This window comes from Panthera onca, chromosome B4 (assembly GCF_046562875.1).
Source record: "Panthera onca isolate mPanOnc1 chromosome B4, mPanOnc1 haplotype 2, whole genome shotgun sequence".
In the NCBI taxonomy this organism is placed as follows: Eukaryota; Metazoa; Chordata; class Mammalia; order Carnivora; family Felidae; genus Panthera; species Panthera onca.
Genome location: NC_138345.1, coordinates 44,356,212 through 44,382,239, shown reverse-complemented (window position 1 = coordinate 44,382,239; position 26,028 = coordinate 44,356,212). Strand labels below are relative to the sequence as shown.

The following is a 26,028-nucleotide window of genomic DNA, read 5'->3' as shown; positions in this document are numbered from 1 at the left end:
AAACTTATCGTTTGTTGTCTGTAGACTACACTCTTTCACAGTGGTCAGAGGGAAGAAATGTAGATTCACTGAAAGTAACCTAATCTACCATTATAGCCATAGGAATTTTTTTTTTAATAATACTTCATGAGATAGATAAGTTTGTAAAGGAAATTGTTTGGAAATAGATTAAAAATTGAGTACTCTCTTAAGTTCCCATTTGTTTTTTTCTGTCTTCTGTGCCAAATATCCTTGTAAATCAGTTTTATACAGTGACAGACATGATAGTATAGATGTTTTCAACATGGTCTTTGGGGAAATAAGTTATAAGCAGAAAATTATAAAGTGAAAGGACATTGGCATTGAAACCGGTCACTTCATGGAATTTCTAAGTGCCCACTCCTAGCCCTGGGACTCAGTTACATAACTGCTCTGGCTGTTTTCTCTGCTGGAATATATGATGGAAATAGTATCTTATTCATATTTACTTGAAGAGTATTTGAACAGTACCTCTTGACACAAGTAGTCACTAGATTTCAGTGGTTTTGGCTTAAGAAATTGATGCTTTTGCAACATCACCTGTGACATGATGGTCTTAATTGTAGTAACTTCATAGGGCTGTTCTGAGGAATAAATAATAATAAATGATATAAAGCCTACAGATCCTTAAAGTAAACCCCAAGCACATGACATTATTGCTGTCTGTGATCTCTTCATATTTTGCTTTTGCCAATGTCCAATAAAGGCCATTTTCCATAAAACCAAAGCCCTATAACTGTCTTCTTCCTTTCACCCAGTGAAATAGTCAGGCATTAGAAATGCTACCTGGCAACCATTTTGATCATATATCAAAGAAATTTGCATTTAAAAAAGGGGAGAAATTCAACGCACATCATGTGTGGACACTAGAGTAATTTTTTCTGTGTCTGTGTTTCGTGTTTTGAATTCAAGGTGCAATTACTGTGCCTTCCCTTAATGCTCAAGAACCCCAGTCTCCTCACAAAGTGTGCTATTAGGGCATCTGTATAGGCTGTGTCTTTTGGAATTGAAGAATACACAGGGGACTGTCGAGCTGTGACAAGATAGCCTGTTTGAATTCTAGATTTGGGGATCCTACAGAGTCCAGGGTGAAGAAGGGACTGAAATGCCCTACCTCTTCCAATGTTGGAATATCCCATCTACACATATGCGTCTGTTACCATAAAGAATGGAGAAAAGTGAGAGATGCTGCTAAATGCATTCTGATGTAGAACACCTACCATTTCTCCCCGAGTATATTTAAGTTTCTAAATACATACAAAAAACAGTGCAAAAATCATTACCTATACCCATAAGAAGGCATGTGTCACCACTGTCCTGTCTCTCTAGTGAGTGGGAGATTATACATGCTGGTGGGATGCACCTGAGGCACAAATAATCAGCAATCCCATCACAGAGACTTTGGTATCTTTATTCCAACAACTCAGGGTAACAAAGCAGAATGAATATGCAATATATTAGAGATCCATTGATTTGATATCCTGGCACTTTGCTGAATTCATGTATCAGTTCTAGCAGTTTTTGGGTGGGATTTTTTGGATTTCTCACAGAAAGTATCATTTCAGCTGAGAAGAGTGAAAGTCTAACTTCCTCTTTGCCTATTTGGATGATTTTACTTCTTTTTGCTGTCTGACTGCTGAAGCTAGGACTTCCAACACTATAGTGAATGACAATGGTGACCGTGGAGATCGTTGTCGTTCTCTCTGACCTTAGGGGAAAAGGTCTCAGTTTTTCCCACATTGACAACATTGTTAGCTGTGGGTCTTTCGAATATGGCCTTTACAATTTTCAGGTATGTTCCTTCTATCCCTATATTTTTGAGGGCTTATATCAAGAATGGGAGCTGCATTTTGTCAAAGGGTTTTTTCTGTATCTATTGGGAGAATCATGCAGTTCTTATCATTTCTTTTCTTAATGTGATGTAAAATATTGATTGACTTGCAGTATTGAACTAGACCTGCATCCAGGAATCAATCCCAGTTGATCAGGGTGAATAATTCTTTTAATGTATTGCTGGATCCAATTTGCTAGTATTTCTTTGAGAGTTTTTGCATCCATGTTCACTAAGGAAATTGGTTGGGATTTCTTCGTTTTAGAGGGGTCTTTGGTTTTGGAATCAAAGTAATGTTGGCCTTGTAGAATGAGTTTGGAAGTTTCCCTTCCATTTCTATTTTTTGGAACAGATTCAAAAGAATAAGGGTTAACTCTTCTTTAATGTTTTGCAGAATTCCCCTGGACAAGGAGCCAGTCCTGGAACCTTGTTTGTGGGAGATTTTTGATTACTGAAGCAATTACTTTCCTGCTTATGGGTCTGTTCAAAATTTTCTTTTCTTCCTGTTTCAGTTTTAGTAGTTTAACTATTTCTAGGACATTTGTCCATTTCTTCTAGATTGTCCAATTTGTTTGCATATAATTGCTCATAATATTCTCTTATTATTGTTTGTATTTCTGTGGTGTTGGTGGTAATATCTCCTCTTCCAGTTGTGATTATATTTGGGTTCTTTCCGTGTTTCTTTTTGACCAGTCTGGCTACGGGGTTATCAATTTTGGTAATCCTTCAAGAACAATTTCCTGCTTTCCTTGATCTGTTCTTTTTTTTAATGTAAGTATCATGGATTTCTGCTCTAATCTTTTTTATTTCCCCTCTCCCACTGCTTTTGGACTTTATTTGCTGTTCTTTATCCAGCCTTTTTAGGTGTAACTTTAGGTTGTGTATTTAAGACCTTTCTTCCTCCTTCAGGAAGGCCTGGATTGTTATGTACTTCCTTCTTATAACCATTGCTGCATCGCAGAGGTTTTGGAATATCTTGTTTTCATTTTCATTGTCTTCCATGTACTTTTTTGTTTCCTCTTTAATTTCGTGGAGAACCCATCCATATTTTAGTAGGATGTTCTTTAATCTCCAAGTATGTATGGTCTTGTCAAAGTTTTTCTTATGATCGATTTCAAGTTTCCTAGTGTTGTGGTCTGAAAATATGCACAGTATTGGTCTCAATGTTTTTGTACTTGTTAAGGGCTGACTTGTGACCCAGGCTGTGATCTATTCTGGAGAATGTTCCATGTGTACTCGAGAAGAATGTGTGTTCTGCTACTTTAGGATGAAATGTTCTGAATGTATCTGTTAAGTCCATCTGGTCCAGCGTGTCATTCAAAGCCAGTGTTTCCTTGTTGATTTTCTGCTTACGTGATTTGTTTATTACTGTAAGATGTGGGTGTTGAAGTCCCCTACTCTTATGGTATTATCGCCAATGAAATTTATGTTTGTAATTAATTGATTTATATATTTGGGTGCTACCACATTGGGGGAATATGCATTTACAATTGTTAGATCTTCTTGGTGGATAGACCCCTTTAATAATGGTTTAATGCCCTTCAACTCTTGTTACAGACTTTATTTTTAAATCTAGTTTGTCTGATGTAAGTCAGCTACTCCTGGCTTCTTTTGATGACCATTAGCGTGATAGATGCTTCTCCAGCCCCTTATTTTAATCTGTAGATGACTTTAGGTCTAAAATGAGTCTCTTGTAAGAAGCATATTCCTTGTTTTCTTATCCATTCTGATACCCTATGTCTTGTGATTGGAGCATTTAGTCCTTATCCACTTAGAGTGAGTACTGAAAGATATGAATTTAGTACCATTGTGTTACTTCTAGAGTTGATGGGGCTGGTGATGTTCTCTGGTCCTTTCTAGTCTTTGTTGCTTTTGGTCTTTTTTGTTTTGTTTTGTCTTTTCTCCACTCAAAGAGTCCCGCTTAAAATTTCATGCAGGGTTGGTTTAGTTGTCATGAACTTTTTTATTTTTTGTGTCTCTGGGAAACTCTTTATCACTCCTTCTATTTTGAATGACAGTCTTGCTGGATAAAGAAGTCTTGACTGCATAAATTTCTGATTCACCACATTAAATACATCCCATCAGTCCTTCTGGGTCTGCAGACTTTATGTGGATACGTCAGCTGCAAACTTGATATGTCTTCCCTGATAGGGTAAGGACTTTTTTCCCTTGCTGCTTTCACAATTCTTTCCTTGTCAGTGTATTTCGTGAAATTTACTAAGATATGCCTTGGTGATGTTCAGTTTTTGTGGAATCTAATGGGAGGTCTCTGTGCTTCCTGGATTTTGACAACTGTGTCCTTCCCAGATTAGCAAAGTGTTCTGGTATGTTGCTCATCTAAACTTTCTGCCCCTTTCTCTCTCTCTTCATGTTTTGGGACTCTTCTGCTTTGGATGTTATTCCTTTTTACTAAGTCACTGAGCTCTCCAAGTCTTGTATCCTGCTCATTGCCTTTGTTCTCTCTTTCTTCTGCTTCCTTATCCTCCATAATATTATCTTCTATGACACTGATTCGCTTCACTGCCTTATGCAGCCTTGCCATCGTGACATGCATTCATTTTGAATCGCGGTTGTAGCATTTTTACTATCAGCCTGACTAGGATTTATTTCTATCTCTGCAGAAAGGATTCTCAGATGTCTTCTATGCTTTTTCAACCCCAGCTAGTATTCACATTCGTGGTTCTTAATTCTAGTTCAGACATCTTACTTTTGTGTGTGTTGACTAAGTCTGTGGCTGTCATATCTTCCTTTTGGGGTTAAGTACTTTGTTTTGTCACTTTGAAGGAAGAAAAAAATTAAGAAAATAAAAATTTAAAATTAAAATTTTAAAAGAAAACAAAAAGCCAAAGAAGGAAGCTAGATCCTAGGTGTGTTTTGATTTGCGTGTTGAAAAACGTCTCGGTAGAATAGAGAGGAAAGGGAAAGGAAAGGAGAAAAAGTAAGAAAAATTTTTAGAAATTAAAAACAATATATAATAAAGTAGAATAAAATAAAATACAAAAACGATATAAAATAGGAACTTAAAAAATAAAAAAAAAACAAATTTAAAATAGAACTATTTTTTTTCTGTATCCAAGAAAAAGAAAGAAAATAAAAGGGAAACAAATTTAAGCTATAACAGAAGCAACGAAAATGAGCAAACAAGTGAACCAGCAAACACAATGAAACCCAAATGAAGTGACATTCAGTTTCCCCTAGAACTGAAACGATGAAGCCTCCTCTATTTCATGCACTAAGCAGGTGGAGTGACTTGTGCTGGTCTTCTGGGGGGTGTGCTTGGAGGGCACAGTTGGGCAGGGTTGCTGTAATGGCTCCATTCTCCACTAGGTGGCAGTGCTTAGGTTACCGTGGTGGATCAGTGTATCACCCATGTGCATGTGTGGGAAAGGTGGAAATGGGTTCACCCAGTGTCATTCTTTGGCACAGGGATTTGTTCTCTCACTGCCCCACTAGCAAGCACCCCTCCTTGGCTGCAGACCTCCGCCCACTCTACACCTCTACCCTGTCCATGTCTAGCTGTCCACCTTCCAGGTGAAACCTCTCTCCAGAGTTTTATCTAAGACAGGGTTGTGTTTCAGAACCCCACGTTTCAGAGACCCCTTGCTTCAATCTGCACTGACTCTCTGGGGGAGGGTGTTGCTGAGCAATAGCCGGGTGCCGGCTTGCCTCAGAAAATGTTCATGTGATTGCACAGCGGCAGAGGTTCAAAGATTATGGGAAATCATAACACACAGCTAGCTCCAGATTTTTGTTGCACTCTGGCATCTTTGTCCCATTACCAGCAAATGTAGCTCTTCTCTGAGGTCCTCTGGGACCTTTGCCCCCAGTGAAGCTATATGGCCCCTACCAACTGCACTCCAAGCAGGGGAACAGCTTCTCTCTGTAGAGCACATAGACCGTTCAGACAGCACTGCCTGCTCCTGGGGATTCGCCCCACTTCCTCACCAGAGCACCACCAGGCTCTGAGCTCTGAAACGACAGACTCTGCTTTACTGTTTATAGAAACCTGGCAGTACTGACTACCTCTCCTTTCCCCCTGTCAGTGGCTTTGGGGGACAGATTTCTTGTTCAGTCCCCTACGCGTATTTTCACTCTTTCTGTCTCTTTTTTCCAGCTACTTTCAGGGGGGAGTGCTTTTCTTTCAGGATCCCAATGCACCACATTCTCCCCCTTTCTTTCTCTCTGTCTTCTCTCCATGAAAATGGCTCCCTACTCTCTTCATCTTTTCTCCCCTCAGTTCACCTCTCTGCCCTGCATAACCGCCGACTTCTGTGCCTCAGGTTATGCAGATTGTTGCATTAAGATCAATTTCCTAGGCGTTCTAAATGATCTGGTGCTTCTCTAGCTGCATTTTAGGGATAAGACAAACTCAGTCTCCATGCCATTCCAACACCTTAACTCCTCCCACCCATGAAGTAACTTTTAAAAGGTGATACTTTGTAAGTTTGAGAGCCAGGAGTAATTACAGAGCTGATGGACTGCAGACCTCATTGACTGAAGTATGAAATTACATTTATGTGATTCCTTACCACTCCTCTAGAACTAAAGCTACTCTCACTGCCTTTGATATCATAGATCTTTCTAGAAGTTTGCACCAAGTGTGTCCTTCCATAAATGATCTACACTTTTATTTATCATTTCATACTTTCATATTTTTGCCATGAAATCAACATCCTTTTTCAGGTGCTAAATAAGTGCTTTTTAAAAATACTGGTTTTGTTGTTGTTGTTGTTGTTGTTTTGTTTGTTTGTTTTCACCATTGTTCATGCTTTGGATAAGTTAATGTGTCACATAATGTTTTGCAATGTATAAAATAGTCCTTTTAAAATTCAATGAATCTCAGAATTCCACAATTTTCAACATAAAATATCACTTGATAGCATTATGTTACCCTTTAGTAAAGAAATCTAAATCCCCTAAGAAAAGTCACTTGTTACAGGAAATTCCTATATGTGCTAAAACTAGTATTTCCTAATCTTACAGCACTCTATTTTTAACCAATAATGGATTTTCAATCGTCACAAAAAATGGTGCAACAGTATTTCTCTAATACAGCCTTTAATTTTAATCTGGCTATTCTAATAGTGTTCCAAGGTATCCCTGGAATCTGACCTTACATTAATGAGGTCAGTATTATCCTTGAATTATTTTCTTCTTCACTTATGTATTGTTTACACTTTCCCAACCATTACTACAGTGTCAAACATTGTGTCAGTGTAAAACCCTGTTATTCTGTCACGAAATACTTATTTAAGCTCTAAGGGAAGTGGAGCGAGATTTTACATTGTTCCACTTCAAATGAGCAGTATCCCTCACCCTGCACCCCACCTGGTGTCACTGTACTAGCAATGTCGTCAGCACATGACACACACTCTTGATCAAGACCTTCAGGGCAGTTCCATTCAGCACTGTGCCTGACACTACTCAGCTGCAGAGACGAACAACCCAAGACTAACCTGGGCAGAACTCAGTCAGGTTAAGGAGTCACAAAGACGACGAGTGAAACCTAAGAGCATTAATAGATCCATTTCAGTAACTGAGCAGGAAACGGCCCATGCGGAATTCAATCTTCAAGTTGCTTCTCAGGAGCTTCAAGGGACTGACAAGAACTATCTCTGCAAAGGTAAAACATTTAATACAGACAGGTATATCTGTTTCGGGATGTGAAGTTGGGGTGCACAGGTGTAGGGAAAGAGTAGGAAATGATCTCACGTAGTTTTCATTTGTGAGGATTAGAACTGGAAGTTGGAATGTGGTAGTGTCCTTGAAGTCTGGGGACTCACTTTGTTCTGGTGTTACAATCCACACTGTTTGCCAACCTGTCATGGAGTAGTATGTTGACTGTCAATGCAATGGTATATTCTAAGTGAAGATTACAATGGTAGATATAGGTTTGGTGTCCGAGTTTGTACATTTGATTCCCTGCAGGTTGTTGCTTCTCTTGTTTGTAAATTTCCTAAATGATTATTTCCATGCATCTTTTGTCAGTGTTTTCATTTCTCTTTTGTCCAGGGAGGTACATTGCTGAGGTTCTGGGAATCATCTGCTGATGATTGATGTCCACTGTGGTAAAAATAAACGTTATTCCCTGTAAGTCAGTGTTTGAATGACTAATAGGGAGTTTTTCATGTTAATATCATCAGTTCTTTGAAATATTATATAACATATGGAATTGTATTATCCAATTTTAATGTACGCATTTCTAAATGTGGAATAGTTATTCTGAATTTATCTAAAGTAAAAATACCACACGATGTTTAAGGGAGTATTAAACACTCCTCAGAATTTTTATAACTTCAAGGCAAGTTATTTGAGAGACTTTATTGATAGATACAAATGAATTCTTGAGATTGGTTAAACCAAATACTGTAAGAGATGGTGAAGTTTGGTTCATTAAGCTTTTGAATTATTTCCCCCCCTCATGTTCACTACTTTATTAAATTTTTACTGGTAAAATCAATTTTATTGCAGCATTTTCTAATTCTAAATAATATACCAAATTTCAAACTAAGAAACTCAACTTATTGTGATCACTTAATTTCATGTTATATTTCTTCAAGATTATTTTAATGTTCAAGCTACTGAAGGACCAGAGCAGAACAAAACGTCCCTGGAAACAAAGATCCAGAAAGGTACAACATCCCTTGAAAATTTTGTTATTAGTTTAGTGTCTATCTAGCTCTATCTCCAAGTAGGCAAAGATGATAACAGATTCTTTTGGAAAAAGTGAATTAGAAAATCGTTTAATGAACTTTCAGAAATAATGATTCTAGGAGAGTATAACTTCTTAGGCAACAATGTGAAGAAATACTCATTTAAAATCAGCTCACCCGTTGTTAACAATTGCCTCACATGTTCTCCTCCTATAACATGATAAAAGATAAGTCATTCCATAAAGATGTTCGTGTTCAGTGATTCTCAGGACATGTAGAGTTGGACATTGTTGTGGTTCCTTTATATGGGCATATAAATTAGGGGATGAAAGTCTGTCTCTTCTCTCAGTGTGTGTGTGTATGTGTGTGTGTGTGTGTGTGTGTGTGTGTGTGTGTTTTGCTTTAATTTTACCAGCTTGTGAGGGTATATGAATATGTTACGTACATTTATGTGTATCCAGTACGTAAATTTTCATTTTTTAATAGTGAAAGCTTTTTGGATATCTCATAATCTCTCTCCAGCATGTCTCTGTTGTCATTGTCTGAAAGAGTGGTTTACATATTCCAACAATTGCTATTACATTAGCACTGAGGGAAAATCATGGAAGGAGAGTTTGACGTCCTGTGCTTCTAAGAACTCTAACCTGCTCTACTATGATGATGAAGAGGACAAAGTAAGTTTTCAGATGTTTCCAGATTCTATTAAAAGCTTGTGAGTGACTATTACGCTTGTAGAGTTCATCCATAGTGACATATGTATTTGTAGTTTATTTATTTTAAAGTCTTTAATATTCCACATGTTGACTGTATGACACATTATTTATATTCTTATACTTTGAATGTACATTTGATAATTTCCAGTTCTTACTTTTCATAGAACCCTGTGTCTCTAGAAATTCTCTTTTTCCTGAAACAAACTTTACATTTAATTTGACAACATATCAAGGAAATTAGGCATTTGTGCAAATTGATTACAAAATATGTAGAATTACACAAATACCAATCACATCATGGGACAGAAGTTTACAGCCTTTACCAGTCCTGCCCATTTTAATTTTATGAGATATTTCTGCCTATTTGGGGGCTTTATACCAATGGAATCATTCAGTGTGCATTTTTACATGTGTCTCCTTTCTCTGTCAGATGGTATTTGTAATCCATGTATATTAACACATTTGTCTATAGTTTGTGAAATTTCAACCCTCTTATATGAATATGACATTTTCAAAACCATTCTCAGTAATTTAGTTACTTTTTATTATGTGGGTATTATGAATAATTGTGTTATGAAAAGTCTTTCCTATATCTTCCTCCACATACCATATTTATAATCCTTTATTATATATAACTACATCTTACAGAGCAGATTTATGTAATATAAATGTTATGGTTTTCATAATAAAATAATAACCTATAAATACAACATAATTATATTTATGTATAATTGTAATACACTTTCCTGTAAGCATTAGTCTGAAATTTTACAGTCATTGACATGTGGAAATTTCAATATATTAAATTTTCCAAACATCTTTTATTGTATTGTGTAAATATCCATTGTACCAACTAGTCTTTTGACCCAAATCTCAGTAGTCTCAGTAAAAGTAATTAATAATTTCTGATGGTTATACACAGTACCATTTTTCTGGGTTGTAAATCTTAAGGCCATTCTCTTTTGTGAGAAAGAGAAGTACTGGGCTGTGTCTCTTGCCCGTTTCTCCAGGATGGTGCCTTTTTTCACCTCTTAAAAGCCTTTGTCATATTTTAGATATGAGCTCTTTCTCGAGTTTTTAAGATGAAAATATTTGTGACATGCATTTTTACTCTCATAATGGAGTCTTTTAATGCTCAGGATTGTATTTATTTACTTTTTGATATAATTTATTGTCAAGTTGGCTAACATACATTGTATAGAGTGTGCACTTGGTCTTGGGGGTAGATTCCCATGATTGATTGCTTACATACAACCCCCCAGTGCTCATCCTAGCAAGTGCCTTCCTCAATGCCCATCACCCATTTTTCTCTCTCCCCCACCGCGATACCCACCCCTAGTTTGTTCTCTGGATTTAAGAGTCTCTTGTGAGTTGCCTCCCTCTCTCTCTGTTTGTAACTATTTTTCCCCCTTCCCTTCCACCTTGGTCTTCTGTTAAGTTTCTCAACATCCAAGTATGAGTGGAAACATATGATATCTGTCCTTCTCTGACTATTTCACTCAGCATAATACCTTAAGCCGCATAGTTTCTTTGGTCAATCTTCTTTTCTTTTCTATTTCCCCACTTCCTTCTTTATGTCCCTTTCTCTCCCTCTAGAATGATCAGAATTTTAATGTTACCATAGTCCTACTTAGCACTTGGTGTGTTACAATCATTACTATGGACCTATTTCAGAAGTTAGTGATAGTTCATGAGTATTATGTCCTATATTATTTTCCTGGACTCACCTTTTTCTTTATTTCTTTGTCTTTTAACTTTTCATTATGTTTATGATCCAGTTAGAATTTATTTTTTGTGATGCTATATTTCTGATGCTGTGAGATAAAAGTGAAGGTTATAGTTTTCTACATCATTACCTCTGTGACGGAGCATCATTTAGAGCAAAGTAGGTCTCATCTTCATAAATAACTTTATATACATGAAGTTCTGTATGTACACATATGCTCTAATCTCCTTTATATAAAAAATATGGATATTATATATCTTCATATAGATAATTACATATTCACAGGTCACTGTCTATACAGTCTGTCACAACCCACAGCAGTTGGAGTAAAATGTAGAGACTTACTTGCCTTTATGGCCCCTTACCGTGTCCCAATTATAATGTGTCCTAATATTTCTCTACTTACTTTGAGAATCACATGGAATTTATAATTTTGCTCCAACTGATATTTTGCTTCAAATATCAAACAATTTAGAGAACACAGTGAAGGAAAGTCCATTATACCTATAAGAGTTTTATTCTTTCTTTTGTTCTCTCTTTCTTCCTGATGATTCAAGATGCCTTCTTTTGCCATTTCTTCTCTTTAGGAGTTCCTTCAGAGTGGGTCTGGTGGTGATACATTTTCTCAATTTTCTTCATCGAAGAATGTCTTGATTTCCCCTGCATGCCTGTTGATTTTTCTGGTGGATAGTCAATGGGTTTTATTATTTTTTTTTTATCAAAAAACAATGTTTTCTTTTTGTTTTTGTTTTGTTTTGTTTTGTTTTTAGAATCACGCAGTTAGTGTCTACAACTTTTCTGTCTTCCTAGCAGCCATTTTTGTGTTATTTTGACTGGAGAGAAAAAACATTGTGGAGACTTGAGTGTGTACCTGTTGGTGTCTGTGGTTTGCTAGGCTCTCTGACACCAGTCTATGTGAGGTAGAGGGAAATTCCGGGGAGCTCACCACCATGCCATTCCTCGGGTCTCCGGTGCTGGGATCTGTCAGCTTTCTCATTACCTTTCTAAATCTTATGTCATCTTATGTATAATGCTCAGAGATTGTAGCTGTATTGGTGGGAGGACTAGGGAAAAGTCTATCCACTCTTTCTTTCCAGAACAGGAATCTTGTCTGTGGTGGTTTTATTTTGAACGCTCCTAAAGTTAATAGTGTTCAGCATCGTTTCCTGTACTCACTTGCCATCTATACATGGTGTTTGGTGAAGTATCTACTGAAAATTTTTGCTAATAATTTTACCTTTTTTCATTGTATTTTGAGCATTCTTTATGTACCCTGGCGACAAGTCTTTTATTAGATATTTGCTTTGTAAATGTTTCTTCACAAGTTTATGACTTTCTTATCTCTTCAAAGAGCAGATATTATCTTGATGAACTACATTTCATCAATTCTTCTTTTATAGATTATGCTTTTGACATTCTGTCTAAAAAATCTCTCACCAACTGTAGGTCATGTGTTTTTTATAAAACATTTGAACGTTTTTATGTGTGATCAATTTTGAGCACTTTAATGTAGTAAAAAGTATATAATCATTAATCATATTTGATAGTCCATTGTTTCCAGAACATGTGTTGAAAAGACTCTACTTTCTCCACTGAATGGCTTTGCATTTTGGTGGAATTGTGCATTTCGTATTGTGTGGGTACAAATGTTGCCTTTCTCATCTGTTTAATTAATGTCCTTATGTATTTTTATGTCTGTTTTGTACTTGAAAGATCATCTTTTTTACTTTAAATGTTTATTAATTTATTTTGAGAGAGTGAGAATGCAGGCAGAGGTGGGGCAGAGAGAGAAAGAGAGAGGCAGAGAATCCCAAGTAGGGTCCATGGTGTCAGCACAGAGCCTGACTTAGGGCTCCATCTCAGGAACCATGAGCAGTAATCAAGACTCAGAGGCATAAATGACTGATCTAGCCAGGCGCCCGCAAAATTGTCCTTTTTTAAACGGTGAATTTATTCAAGTTCACTTTCAGAACTATGCTACCTATTCAGGATCGTTGCATGGATGTTTCCTATTCATTTCTATCTTTCTAAACGTTTTATTTAATGTTTATTATTTATTTATTTATTTTGTGTGAGAGAGAAAGTGCATGGGAGAGGGTCAGAGAGAGAGAGAGAGAGAGAGAGAGAGAGAGATGGAGACAGAATAACTTCCCAGCAGGTTCTGCTCTGTCAGTGCGGAACCCAATGCGGAGCTCAAACTCTAAACCCTGAATCATGACCTGAGCCCAAATCAAGAGTTGGACACTCAACCAATGAACTGCCCAGGCACCCCTTTAGAAAGGTTTTTTAAAAATAAAAATAAATATTAGTTTTATCATTTACCTTCTGTATCACGGAAATCGCATCAATTGATCTTTGCTAATGTGATAAATGAAGATTCTTTATGGCATTTCAAATGTAATTACAAATGGCACTACTTCAATAAATCTACTTATCATTGTCCTGATATGTAATTTCCTTCTCTTTTTAGTATTCCCATCAAAATCTATATGACACATATTTTATTAGCCTCCTTTTCTGACCCTACAATGATTTCTTTTTGCTTTTTAAACTGGCATTACATTTTTCTTTATTCATAAACATCTAAATACTTTCTAAGTGAGTGTGAAAAGTTTTCTGAATTACAGACAAAATTGTATTAGAAATTTTATTAAAAAAATTTTTTTAACATTTATTTATTTTTGAGACAGAGAGAGACAGAGCGTGAACAGGGAAGGGGCAGAGAGAGAGGGAGATACAGTATTGGAAGCAGGTTCCAGGCTCTGAGATGTCAGCACAGAGCCCGATGGGGGGGTGGGGGCAGGGGGGTCTTGAACTCTCTCACGGCGAGATCGCGACCTGAGCCCAAGTTGAACGCTTAACAGACTGAGCCACCCAGGCGCCCCCTGTATTAGAAATTTTAAGACACTTCTGATATTTTTTTGTAGTTCTTTTGGTTCACACTGTGTATTTGGTAGGACTTTTTCCAATGTTCCCTCTAGTTTTAAATATATTTGCATTTCTTCATAATATTTTCCTTTGATACTTTTACTGTGGTACAAGGCACATACAGATGGGTCACATGGTACACGTGCCAACAGAGGGCCGAGTTTTCAGTGTCACACTACATGGAATGAGAAAATGAATATTACCAACACTGCGAAATGCCCCTATCAACTTCTTGTCTGGCTTTTAAAAACACTTTATAGAAATGGAATCAGAGAGTATGCATATTTTATTTTTAGCATTTTCAGGTGAAGCCAAACTTGTGTGGTTCATCCATATGTAGCTGCATGAAGTTGTCAGTGGTCCACATCTCTTTGCTGTTCTGTTGTCCGATTGTCCTACGTTGCATTCGCCCATTCTATTGCGGATGCTCTTGGATATTTGGGTATTGGTCATTTGGGGCTGCTTTGAGTTATTCTACTATACATCCTTCACAATCAGCTTTTAGCTAAATGTATGTGTGTCATTTCTTCCTTCTATAACCTTACCTGGCTCCTCTCTTATTGCTGCTTGAGAGGGAAGCAATTGAGATCGTGCATTGATAACATTCTTCCTTTTTGTGTGATTGACAAAGGTACCCATTGTCTGTAAACACTACTTTAGCTTCATCCTAAAAGCTTTGATGTATTCTCAGTTTATTATCATCCAGTACAAGGTAATTTCTCTCATCCAGGACAAGATAACTTTCCAAGATTTCATCTTTGAACTGTACATGTTTCAGAAGTCTCTCACTTCCCACATGTTAGGAAATTTCCCAGATTTCTTTCCATTGTTTCTTCTCATTTATTTCCTTGTCTTCAGAGGAAATACTTTGAATATTTCCATGCTTCTGTCCTTAAACTTTTTGATCCCTATGGATGACCTAGAATACTTTCTATATATGTCGGTTAAGTCAAGCTGGTTCCACTGTTTTGACAGTCTTCCACAGTCGTCCTGCTTTTGTGACAACCTGGTCTTACTGAAGGAAGAGATTTCAGTCTTCAGCTATACTCATTGAATTGTTTGTTTACCTTTCTAATTCTGTCAGTTTCTATTTCCTGTGTTTAAGGGTTCTGTTCTTAGGTAAATAATATATGTTTTTAATTGTTTGATCTTCCTCTTATATTGACAGGCTTTACATTTGGAAATGTTTCTTGTACTTTCTATTACTATTTCTTGTTTTAACAGCTGCTTTGATATTAGAACAGCCATTTCTGCTCACATCTTTGCTTACTGTTAGTAGGGTCTACTTTTTGTTATCCCTTTATTTTCACCTATTTGTGTCTTTGAGTGTGTCTGTTACAGACAGCGTATAGGTGAGTATTAGTCTTTTATTCAGGATGACACTTTCTATCTTATAATTGGAATATTTATTTAATTCACATGAGTATAATTACTGGGAAATTTGGATTTAAGTATCCCATTTCCTCTTTATTCTATACTTATCTCTTGTTTGCCTCGTCCACATTACCTCATATCTTTTGTATTAAACACATGCTACATTAGTGTTGCATTTTACTTCCTCTATTGTTGTCTTTAGTATATTCTTAAGTTATTTCCTTAGCAATCGTTGTAGGTATTACAAATCTATCTTTTGTTTGTTTTTGTGGAGATGATATTGGCATCTAACATTGCATACATTTAATGCTGACAATATGTTCATTTGATAAATTTATGTTTTGCCATATCATTACTGTGGCCATGTTAGATACCACCTTTTCATGTCACATATTTATCATTTTTTGTATGTGTTGAGAGAAGCTAAGAATTCGTCTTAGCAACTTTGAAGTTTATAATACAGCAATGATGTCTGTAATCACTATGTTGTACATTACACCTCCAAAAATTATCTACTAGCTGTAAATTTGTATTCTTTTTTTTTAAATTTCAATGTTTATTTTTTGAGAAAGGGGGAGAGAGACAGACATGATTGGTGGAGGAGCAGAGAGAGAGGGAGACACAAGACCTGAATCAGGCTCTAGGCTCTAAGCTGTCAACACAGACCCCGATGTGGGGCTCAAACTCAGAAACCATGAGATCATGACCTGAACTGAAGTCAGACGCTTAACCGACTAAACCACCCAGGAGTCCCGTAAATTTGTGGTCTTAAACATCTTCACAAACCCCCAACCCACAGTCCCTGATAAACACATTCTAATCTTTGTTTTTACCAGTTCAGTCTATTAGATTTCATGCGAAAGACAATGCAGTATTTGTCTATTTCTGTGTGATTTTTGTCCCTTACCATAATGCCTTCAAGGTCCATCCATTTGTTACAAATGGCAAGATTTCTTTCTTTCTCCTGGTTAAATAATATTTCAGTGTGAGGATATGTGTGTGTCTGTGTGTCTGTACTTGTATATATATCACAATTTCTACAACTTATGCTGGTTCCCAGATACTCGGGCTCCTTCCATTTCTTGGCTATTGCAAATAATGTTGCAATGAGCATGGGTGTACAGCTATACCTTTGAGATACTGATCACTTACTTTGTTTATTTTGAAAAAAATTTTAATGTTTATTATTTTTGAGGTCTGGAGGGGCAGAGAGAGAGGGAGACACAGAATCTACAGGAAGCTATAGGCTCTGAGCTTTCAGCACGGAGCCTGATGTAGGGCTCATTCATATGAACAAGGAGATCGTGACCTGAGCTGAAGTTGAACACTCAACCGAATGAGCCACCCAGGTGCCCCACTGATCACTCTCTGAAACACATACGTAAGAGTGACATGCTATTTTCCATTGTGGCAGAACCAATTTACATTTCCTCCAAAGGACTGGAGGAATTGCAATCCCAAAGAATTGCATTTCCCTGATTCTTGATATTGAACACCTTTCATGTACTTATTGGCCATTTGTATGCCTTCAGAAAAATGTATACTGAGGCACTTAGCCCATTTTTGACATTGGATTTCTCTCTTTGTTTTTATTCTGTTGTATGAGTTCTTTATATATATTGGATATTAGTCCCTTATCTGATATTGCTTTACAGATATTTTCTTCTCTTCTCTCCGTGATCCTTCAACTATTTGATTCTTTTCTTTGCTGGGCACAAGGTCTCTAGTTTAATGCAGTCCCTCTTTTATTTTTTAGTTTCTTTTGCTGTGATTTTTATATCTTATCCCTGAAATCATTGCCTACGCCAAAGTCAAGGGTCTTTTTCCTTTGGTCTATACCAGTGATTTTATATTTGTTATATATTTTAATGTCACCAATTTTTGTCTTTTTGTTTCAATTTAATGAAATCCAATTAACATTTCTGTAGGGCATGTCTAATGTCTTCTGACACATGGCTTTAACAACCACCACTGGAGTCATGCTGCTGCTTTCCCCAGACTGCCATCTGTGGCGAAAGTTTGATGCACCATCTTCTCGGATGCCGGGAGGTCTATCTCTTCTTCATTTCTGAATGACAGCTTTGCTGAGTAAGGGATTCTTGGTTGATTTTTTTCCCCTTTGACCACTTTCAGAATGTCATCCCTTTGTCTCCTGCTTTCTACAGGAAGAAGATCTTGTGAGATGATCCTTTTTGGGGTCTGGTATGGCAAGCTGACCTCTGAGCCTTCACAGCAGTATTGGATCTGTTGCCCAAGATCAGGCACAGATGGAACTACCAAAGCAATTGGCTTTTGGTGCATAGGTTCATTTGTTGTGGCTGTGGTGCTGGGGTCTCAGTTGTAGACATGTGTAGATATTCCACGCAAAATGTACCTGTGTCTCAGTGGCTCACCATTGCGACTCTGGCTAGCAGAGGATTGTAGCAAGTACAGAGGCCCTGGATGACAAGGTTCATTGGTGACTGGGGCCATGGGCAGTGTGTGGTAGTAGCATATGCTGGGGATGGGGAGTCCAAGTTTCCACTCTGTCCCAAGTGGCAAGTCCAAGATAGCAGCAGCATGATCCAGTGGTGGCTTGTGAAAGCCATGTGTCAGGACCCAGGGATCTGGACACAGACCTCTAGATTCTTGGTCTCCAATGACAGCTAAGGCTTTCAATGGACGCTGAAAGTGTGTCTGGGGATGTAGCGGTATAGCAGCAGCAATGATGATTCAGAGCCCTACATTTGGACCGGAGAGAAGAGACTCAAGGCAGTGGTGACTTGGCCTACCAATGAAGGGTCAGAGCCTTGAGCTACCATAGGTGGAGAAAAGTCTTCAGGTGTTAGCCATGGCAGTTCAGTGTCTAGGCCTGGGAGGTTTTGGGTTTCCAAACAGCAAGAGCATCCTTGGCAATGAAGACACAGGGTATTAAATGGAACATGGTGAGTGGGGCTCAAGGCAGCAAATATCTGCACCCATAGTGGCAGTTAAGGCACACCTTAGGATCTGGGGTCAGGTTTCAGGAAATAGCCCCAGTAATGTGACACAATGCCCTAAGCTGGGACCAAGAGTGGGCAAAAATCAGACGCAGTTCTAGTCTTGTATACATGACGTGCTATGGCCACCAATCCCTAAGAGCAGAATTGGAGCCCTTGAAGGCAAGTCTCATCATAGCAACACCTCCATCCTCTGGGAGGAGGTGTAGAGGGCACACTCTGGGCTGCTCAAACAACTGGGATTAGAATGGACAGGCCCCTTCTGTTGCAAAAGCTGCAGACATCCCCATAGTTGAAGCTTAGTGGGTTCTCCTGCTCCCCTTCTTTCCATGAGGTGACTCTCCATGAGGGGATTCCTCCAGGTGCCAAGTGGCTCTCAGCTGCAGGGTTGGGTGATGCAGGCCAAATGCTTCCTTTTCTTTCCATGGGACCATCCTGTATTTTTGATCGGCACCAGATTTTTGGTGTTTCTTTGTTGTTTAGAGCTTTCCCTGAGCCATTTTTAGTTTGGAGTTGTTTAGTTACTGTTCTGACTGATTTTGTGGGCAGATGAGCATTATGACCTCCTAGTCTCCATCTTGCTAAAGGCACTCTTTACACATATACAATTAACTGATTGTCATCTACGCCCCATGAATCCTGACTAATTTCCAATAAAATACATTAAATTGCCACTAACAAGCTCCTTTCCACCATCTATTATAGGTATGCCTCAACTTTCCAAAAATTTGGATTACCTCACTTTGCTTCTCTGAAAGCCCTACACCAATACCAGTTTTTGCTGAACAACAGAAATCTGAAGGGGATTTTTGTGTTTAGGACAAAAGGCAAAAAGTGAAAATTGTGTTCAGGGCTAGTTTTACTGTTTAGTGCCAGCTCACACCCCAAGCAGCAAGATTCGTCCTGTCAAGTTCATTTCTCAGAAACTATATAATCTGTATATCAGTATCAAGGATAGGTTTGAACTGTATTTTTGAGTGACTGTGCTTCATCTCAATTTATCTTTTGTATCCACTCACAAGGCGTGTCTTGAGGTGTCAGAAAAGCCTAAGGAGGTTATATGTGTTATGGGTTTTGGGGGGGGTGGTTGCTTTTTATATCAGGAAATGCTCAATCATTTTTCCATGTAAATCAATGTTATTTGCTTTTTCACTTTACACCATTTCAGCTTCGGAAAGTTTTCATAGGAACAATCTGCTTTCAGAGAGAACGGGAAATCCATCCTTCTACCCACGTTGTAATGAGGCCAGCTAGCACTGGTTACTGAACACCAGTTATTCATCAACGTACCTTCTCTGCTTTCATGATTTCACATTAGAGACCTGAGATGAGGCATTCGTGGTGACTTTGCAACACAAACATTTATAACTGCTAAAAAATATAAGGTATATGGTATACACCCGACCATACAGTGTTATAAGAATGGCCTTGATAATCTTCTTTCTCAACAAAATTCAGAGAGAAAAATACACAGGTTTTGAAATTTACTGACACATCTATCATTTCTGCTGATCTCTATTCCTCCTCGTGGGTATGCATTACCATCTACATCAGTTACTTTTAGCTTGAAGAACATTTCTGAAAGGCAGGTGTACTAAGAAAAATTGTTAAGTTTTGTGTTTGATGTGGGGTCTTTATGCATCTTTTCTTCCTGAAAGACAGCTTTGCTGAATTATAATTCTTGTTTGACAGGTCTTTTTGCTTTGTTTTCTTTTGTTTTGGATTTTTATGTGTGTGTGCAGGGAGTTGGTTTTGTTGTTGTTGTTTTGTTTTTTTAAGTATTTTCCTGGTGAAACTTATCTATTAATCATATTGTTATTTTCCTAAATATACTGAGTTGTTTTTCTCTTTCTCTTGCTATGATCACCTATTTTTGTTGGCTTGCCTTTCATTTTATTCTTAAGCTGTTGCAAACAAAACACAACAAAACAACATTTACCACATTACCCATGTTAAAAAAATAGACTACTTTGTTAGAGAAGTTTTAGTTTCATAGCAAAACTCAGACATAGCACAGAGGTTTTCTGCATTCCCCTACTGTCTGTGTGTTAATGCACAAGCAGTTCGTAGACTCTCTCTTTTTCAAAATCCCTCCATGGGCGGTTCACTTGCTACAACTGATAAACCTGTACTGACACATCTTTATCACCCAAAGTCCATTGTTTACTCTCAGGTTTACTCTTGATGTTGTGCATTTTAAAAGTTTGCAAAAATATAACGTATGGAGTTAACAGAATAGTTTCCTGTCCTTCAAAATGCTCTGTGCTCCACTTACCCATCCTTCCTTACCGCTAAACCCTGTCAACCACTGATCTCTTTACTGTCTCCATAATTTTGTTTTTTCCAGATGGTCATATAGTGGGAATCATACAGTCTCACATCTTACATTGCATTTCACTAGATCATGCATCTTAACCAACGTAAGCACACATGTTAGGAGTGTTAACTATCACATTGTTGCCCAAAAGATATATAGAAACTTCACCTTGTAAAACGGGAACTCAACTCACTGAACAATAATTCCCCTTCTCCTCTTTCCCCTCAACCCTGAGCAATCACTATTCTACTTGCTCTGTCTATCACTTTTACTACTTTGGATACTTCATATAAGTGGAATCATGCAGTTTTATTTTTTACTTCGTATGCATCACTGGCTTATTTCACTTAGCATAATGTCCTGGAGTTTCATCCATACTGTAGTAGGTCATAGGATTTCCCTCATTTTTACAGCTGAATAATACTATAGTGTTATGTGTATACCAAGCTTTTTTTTCCATTCATCCCTTAGTGGACATTTGGGTGGCTTCTACCCCGTGGCTCTAATGAATATGCTGCAGTGAGCATGGGTGTATATATATATCTTTGATTTCTTGCTTTCAATTCTTTTAGATAGTTTCCTACATGTGGGATTGCTGATTCATATGGTAATTGTATTTTTAATTAAATGAAGAAGCTCCCTACACGTCTTCATAGGGGCTGACCAATTTACATTCCCAACAACCGTGTGTGAGTCTCCTCCTTTTCGACCCTCTCACTGTCACACTTTTAAGAAATGTTTATTTATTTATTTTGAGAGAGAGAGAGAGAGAGAGAGAGCAAGCAGTGGAGGTGCCGAAGGAGGGAGAGAGAGAGCATCTGAAAGCAGATCCATGCCATCAACAAAAGCCCGATGCAGGGCTAAACCCACAAACTGTGAGATCATGACCTCAACCAAAACCAAGATTCGGACTTTACCAACTGAGCCACCCAGGTGCCCCGACACATTTGTGTGTGTATGTGTGTGTGTGTGTGTGTACATGTTGCATCCATCACAATGAGTGTAAGGTGATAACTCATCGTGAATTTGGTTTGCATTTCTCTACTCATTAGGTATATTGAGCATCTTTTCATATGATTTTTACCACTTGTAGATATTCTTTGGAACTTTGTGTATTTCATTTCTTTACCCATTTTTTAATTGTGTTTCTGGTGTTTGCTGTAGTCATTACTGACTTGTAGATTCCTTACGTATTTTAGATATGATTCCCTTGTTTGATATATGATTTGTAAGTGTTTTTTTTCCACTCTGTATTTTCATTGCTGATCATGCCGTTTAATGCACAGAAATGTTTCAGGTTGATATTGCCCACTTATCTACAATGGACTTTTCCTCTGTGTTCTGTGGTTTTGGTGGCATAGCCAAGAAATCATTGCCAAATACAATGCTGTTTAATATCCGCTCTTCTTTCTTTGAGGAACTTTATAGTTTTACATCTTACATTTATGTCTTTAGTTCATTTGGAGTTAATTTTAGTATGCAGTGTAAGTGTAAACATCCAACTTCATTCTTCTGCATATGGGTAGTCAGTTTCCAAACACCCTTTGAAAAGGTCCATTGTTTCCCTATTGAATCGTTCTGGCATCCTTATCAAACCTGATTAGACCGATTATACGTGGGTTTGTATCTGGATATTTTTAAGGGATTGTTTCCATGGGGGATTTAAGATCTGTGTCTTTCTTTTCCTTCATCTTGCTGTTTGTATCCTGTTCCAGTCGGAACCATTGTGCAGGGCAGGGGTATGGATTCTGTGGTAGATAATGTGGCGTAAGGCTGATGGAGGTGGAAGACGTGTCACCCATCCCTGATTTTCACATTGACTTAAGTCACTTCACAATCCACTCTGTTCCCTCAAGACTATTTCTTTGTCTGTATTTGCCAGTGTTCTTTGGTCATTTCATTATGATGTTATGAGACGTGGATTTGTACGTGCTCATTCTGTTAGCAGTTGCTACGTCTCTGGTGTCTATAAATATTTTAAATATTATTGTAAGCTGTTCATTCGTTGTACCTTAAGATTGTTGTCCTGTTTTTTTTTTTCTGCCTCTTTTCTTCTCACGTTCTACTTAGCCTGAAAGTGGCTTTCCTGACACTGTTTTGAAAGTCTCTGAATTCTGTAAATTCTTCTCTTTTTTCTGTCTCAACCCAAGATATAAATAAATTTTGTTACCCCTCCAATTTCATCATTTCTTTTCTATCGCATCCCAGATTTTCTGTAGAGAAAATTTAGTGAATTTTCCATTTCAGGTATGTATTTGTTCACTCAGATTCTCTGTGGTTTCTTCATATACTTTTATTTGTCTATTGATATTTCCTACTTGCTAAATTACTGCTGTCACATGCTCCTGTAATTATTTCAACTAAGTTTTCTGTATAGTTTACATATCTTTATAAGTAGGACTTTTCAATGCTTTTTTCTAATATGTGCAACAATTACCCCATTAGAAGTTTCTATCACATATGCTTTCCCTTTGTTGGAAGATATTTTCCAATTTCTCTTCACATGTTTTAACTTTTTATGTAGACACTTTTTAAAATACAGCTTGGTATATATGCATTCTGTTTCATTTTTCCTAGATTTACTATGTTTTTTTGTTGTAAAACTTTATGGCAGCATCTTCTCCACTGAAGTCTGTTTGCTGATAGTTTTCTTCAATTTTTCGGTGTTCTTATTGCTTACCTTTATGACCTTGTGACTTTGAAGACTTGATGTTAATTACTAGTTGTTTGTTTGTTTGTTTGTTTTTTTAAGAAAGGATGGTTCAAACACTGCAGGTCAGTACAGCTTCCATGTTCTGCAGTGTGACCTCAGTGCCTGTGTGTGAATGCGGGAGGGGACTGTTCAGACCTTTACTCTCAGTTCCCAAGTCTCCTTGTGCTCTTACTTTCTCCTGGGTTCCTCTTGGTCTCCTCTCCATGTGTGTCTTTTTTTTCCATAAGCTAAGAGTGTTGGAGAGCTAATGTTAACTCCTCCGTTATATTCTCACTTCCAGTGTCTTTCCATTATATTTATGGGTGTCACAGTGCTTGACACAAACACAACAACCTCTGACCAGGACAAGTATGGGTTTTCTTCATCATTTCTGAGCAAAATCAGCACATGGAGCTGAAATTCAATGGGTACCCGTCCCCATCCCCAGCGCTGATCAGGTCTCCCCCTGTGGCGCCAGCACCCTTGCTCTTTGCAGTTTCTCCCAGTTGTAACAGCTTCAGTCTTCTTATCACTGAGCCAGGGGTGGGCAGGTGGGGAGATACGGGAGCATCCTAGGCGAGAAGGTGACAAATGTGCTTCTGACTTGAATCTCCACTGTACATATTTCATAACTTACTAACCTTTGGTCCCTTTTCTAAACTCTGAAATTGTTTTCACGGTCAGTTTGTCCTCTTCACTTAGTCCTACTAAGATAATTTTATACTTTCGTGTCCACTGTGTAACATTATATTATAATTTGAAAGTGTCTACAAAGGAAGAAAGGATGAACTTTTTGTGTTATTACAGAATTCAAATGAGTATAAGAGCTTGTATTTGACTCCCAATAAATTTTATTTTCTCATAGTTTTTGTTGAATTTACTCTCTATTACTACATGGATTAGAGGCTCCCAGGGAAGCCATCATAGTTCATCTGTGCAGCCAAAAGCCTTAACGTTTTCTTCCGAAGTGTAAGTCCCATGACAACTTTTTATTTTATGCCTCACAAGAATTGTTCTTAGAAACAAAAACAACAATGTGTGAACAATCGGATAAACACAGTAGTTGAAGGTTTTCCAGAGAAAAATGGTATGGGAAATCTTGAGATGGAGATATATAAGTATGAGACAAAATGGATGGTTAATTCATCAAAATACTGTGGTACATTGTAAGAGATATAAGTAATCTTATGGTAAGATTAATGAGATATAATTCTCTGTATTTCAGGTTGTCAGCATCTTCAGAGATCGACAAGAATTGTCCATATATCGATTTTCGTACAGAAAAAATTAATTTTGCACCATGCTCAGTAAGAAGACGATATGTTTGTAAGCACCAGGCATTGTAGTTACCTCATTTTGGTAGAATGCAGTTTCACCATTGATAAGGAATCCATCACTCATTACTTCAACAGCCATACAATTGTTTTCGTTGCACATTTTGAAGATAATGTTTTTTAGTGTAATTTTCGATTGACAACAAAACTAAGAGGAAGTTCCAGAGAACCCTCTATTGCCCCTATCTGCACACGTGCATGGGGTCTTCCATTATCACCATCATTCACTAAAACGTTTCATTTTTTATCAAGGATGAATCCGTATCAATGCATATATATCACCCAAAGTCCAACGTGTACCTGAGGCTTCATTCTTTGTGGTATAGAACTGTTTCTCAAATTTAATTATATTAATGTAAAAAATATATACTGAGGTATATATTATTTGTTTCTTAAGCTTTTGCTATTTAGTAACATTAATTATATGTATATGTCTGTATATATATATATATATATATATATATATATATATTACAAATCATGATATTATTGTAAAAATTCTCAACAAAGTGAATAATTCCATTTGTATTTCCAAATTAATTAATTTGTCCTAACCCTTAAAGGACCTCAAATGAGAATTGAACCACCCAGGGTTACCAGGTTATCAGTCTGAAATGAGTCAGGAGACAGAAACAAGGGGACACTTGAAGTAAACATTTGTCTACTTATAAGAGAAAGTTTACTAAAAGGAAAGGATACTAGTTAAAGAAAATTACAAAGAATATCCTAGAATTAAAGGACAGATCACTGAAGCCAGATCTACTCTCTGAAGATGGGATTCAGATGTCATTGAAGACGATGTGGCTACACATAGCTTCACTGATGACAGACTCACTGGATTGGCATGGGACAGATCAGCTCCACATTCCATGGGCTGAACTTGATTAGGAAGGACTCAGGCTGTGACTGGCACACAGGAAGAGCTCCCTGTCAGAGCGCCAGGAGGAAAGACCAGAAGACAGGAAACTGACAGATTGCCTACAAGAACTTGCTGGAGGACGAATACACGTGACTTCCTGCAAGACTGCCACTGGCAACCAAGCCATGGCGGCCAAATGAGAGACAACACCATGAAGCCAGGAAGAAGAGCCCTTTCTGCTGCACTGGCTCTCCATTGTCTTTCACTGACAAAAGTCAACTTCATGTGAAATGACAAGAGAGAAAATGGATAGGATCTTCCACTGTTATCTGAGAACAGGGCACAGAGGGTGGATTTGGAGCTGAGAGTACTAAAAGAACGACCTCTTGAGGTTATCATAGAACAACCACAGGGATGCTGTATAAGAGCCATTCAGATCGGCGCACTCCCTCCGATAATGGAACCAAAGTGTACTCTCCAAATCTCTCTTGGTACCACACTATCAAAGGTTACACTCATTTTGAGGTAGAGATGGCTTTCTAGTTGGATAATAACCGGTGTCTTATTTGTTGTTTTCCTCACATGGATTCATATATTTTGGAAAA

At 37.7% G+C, this 26,028-nt stretch overlaps 1 protein-coding gene across 1 annotated transcript; it reads left to right on the top strand.

Annotated features, from left to right (window-relative positions):
* The first annotated feature begins 6,852 nt into the window (after positions 1 to 6,852).
* LOC145715633 (NKG2-F type II integral membrane protein-like) lies at positions 6,853 to 24,961 on the top strand. The gene is given in 7 exon segments (XM_081796293.1): positions 6,853 to 6,943; positions 7,278 to 7,472; positions 7,862 to 7,939; positions 8,428 to 8,481; positions 9,025 to 9,176; positions 24,096 to 24,199; positions 24,456 to 24,961. Coding segments are annotated over 7 exon segments (795 nt in total). The 3' UTR covers positions 24,577 to 24,961.
* Positions 24,962 to 26,028: the final 1,067 nt, after the last annotated feature.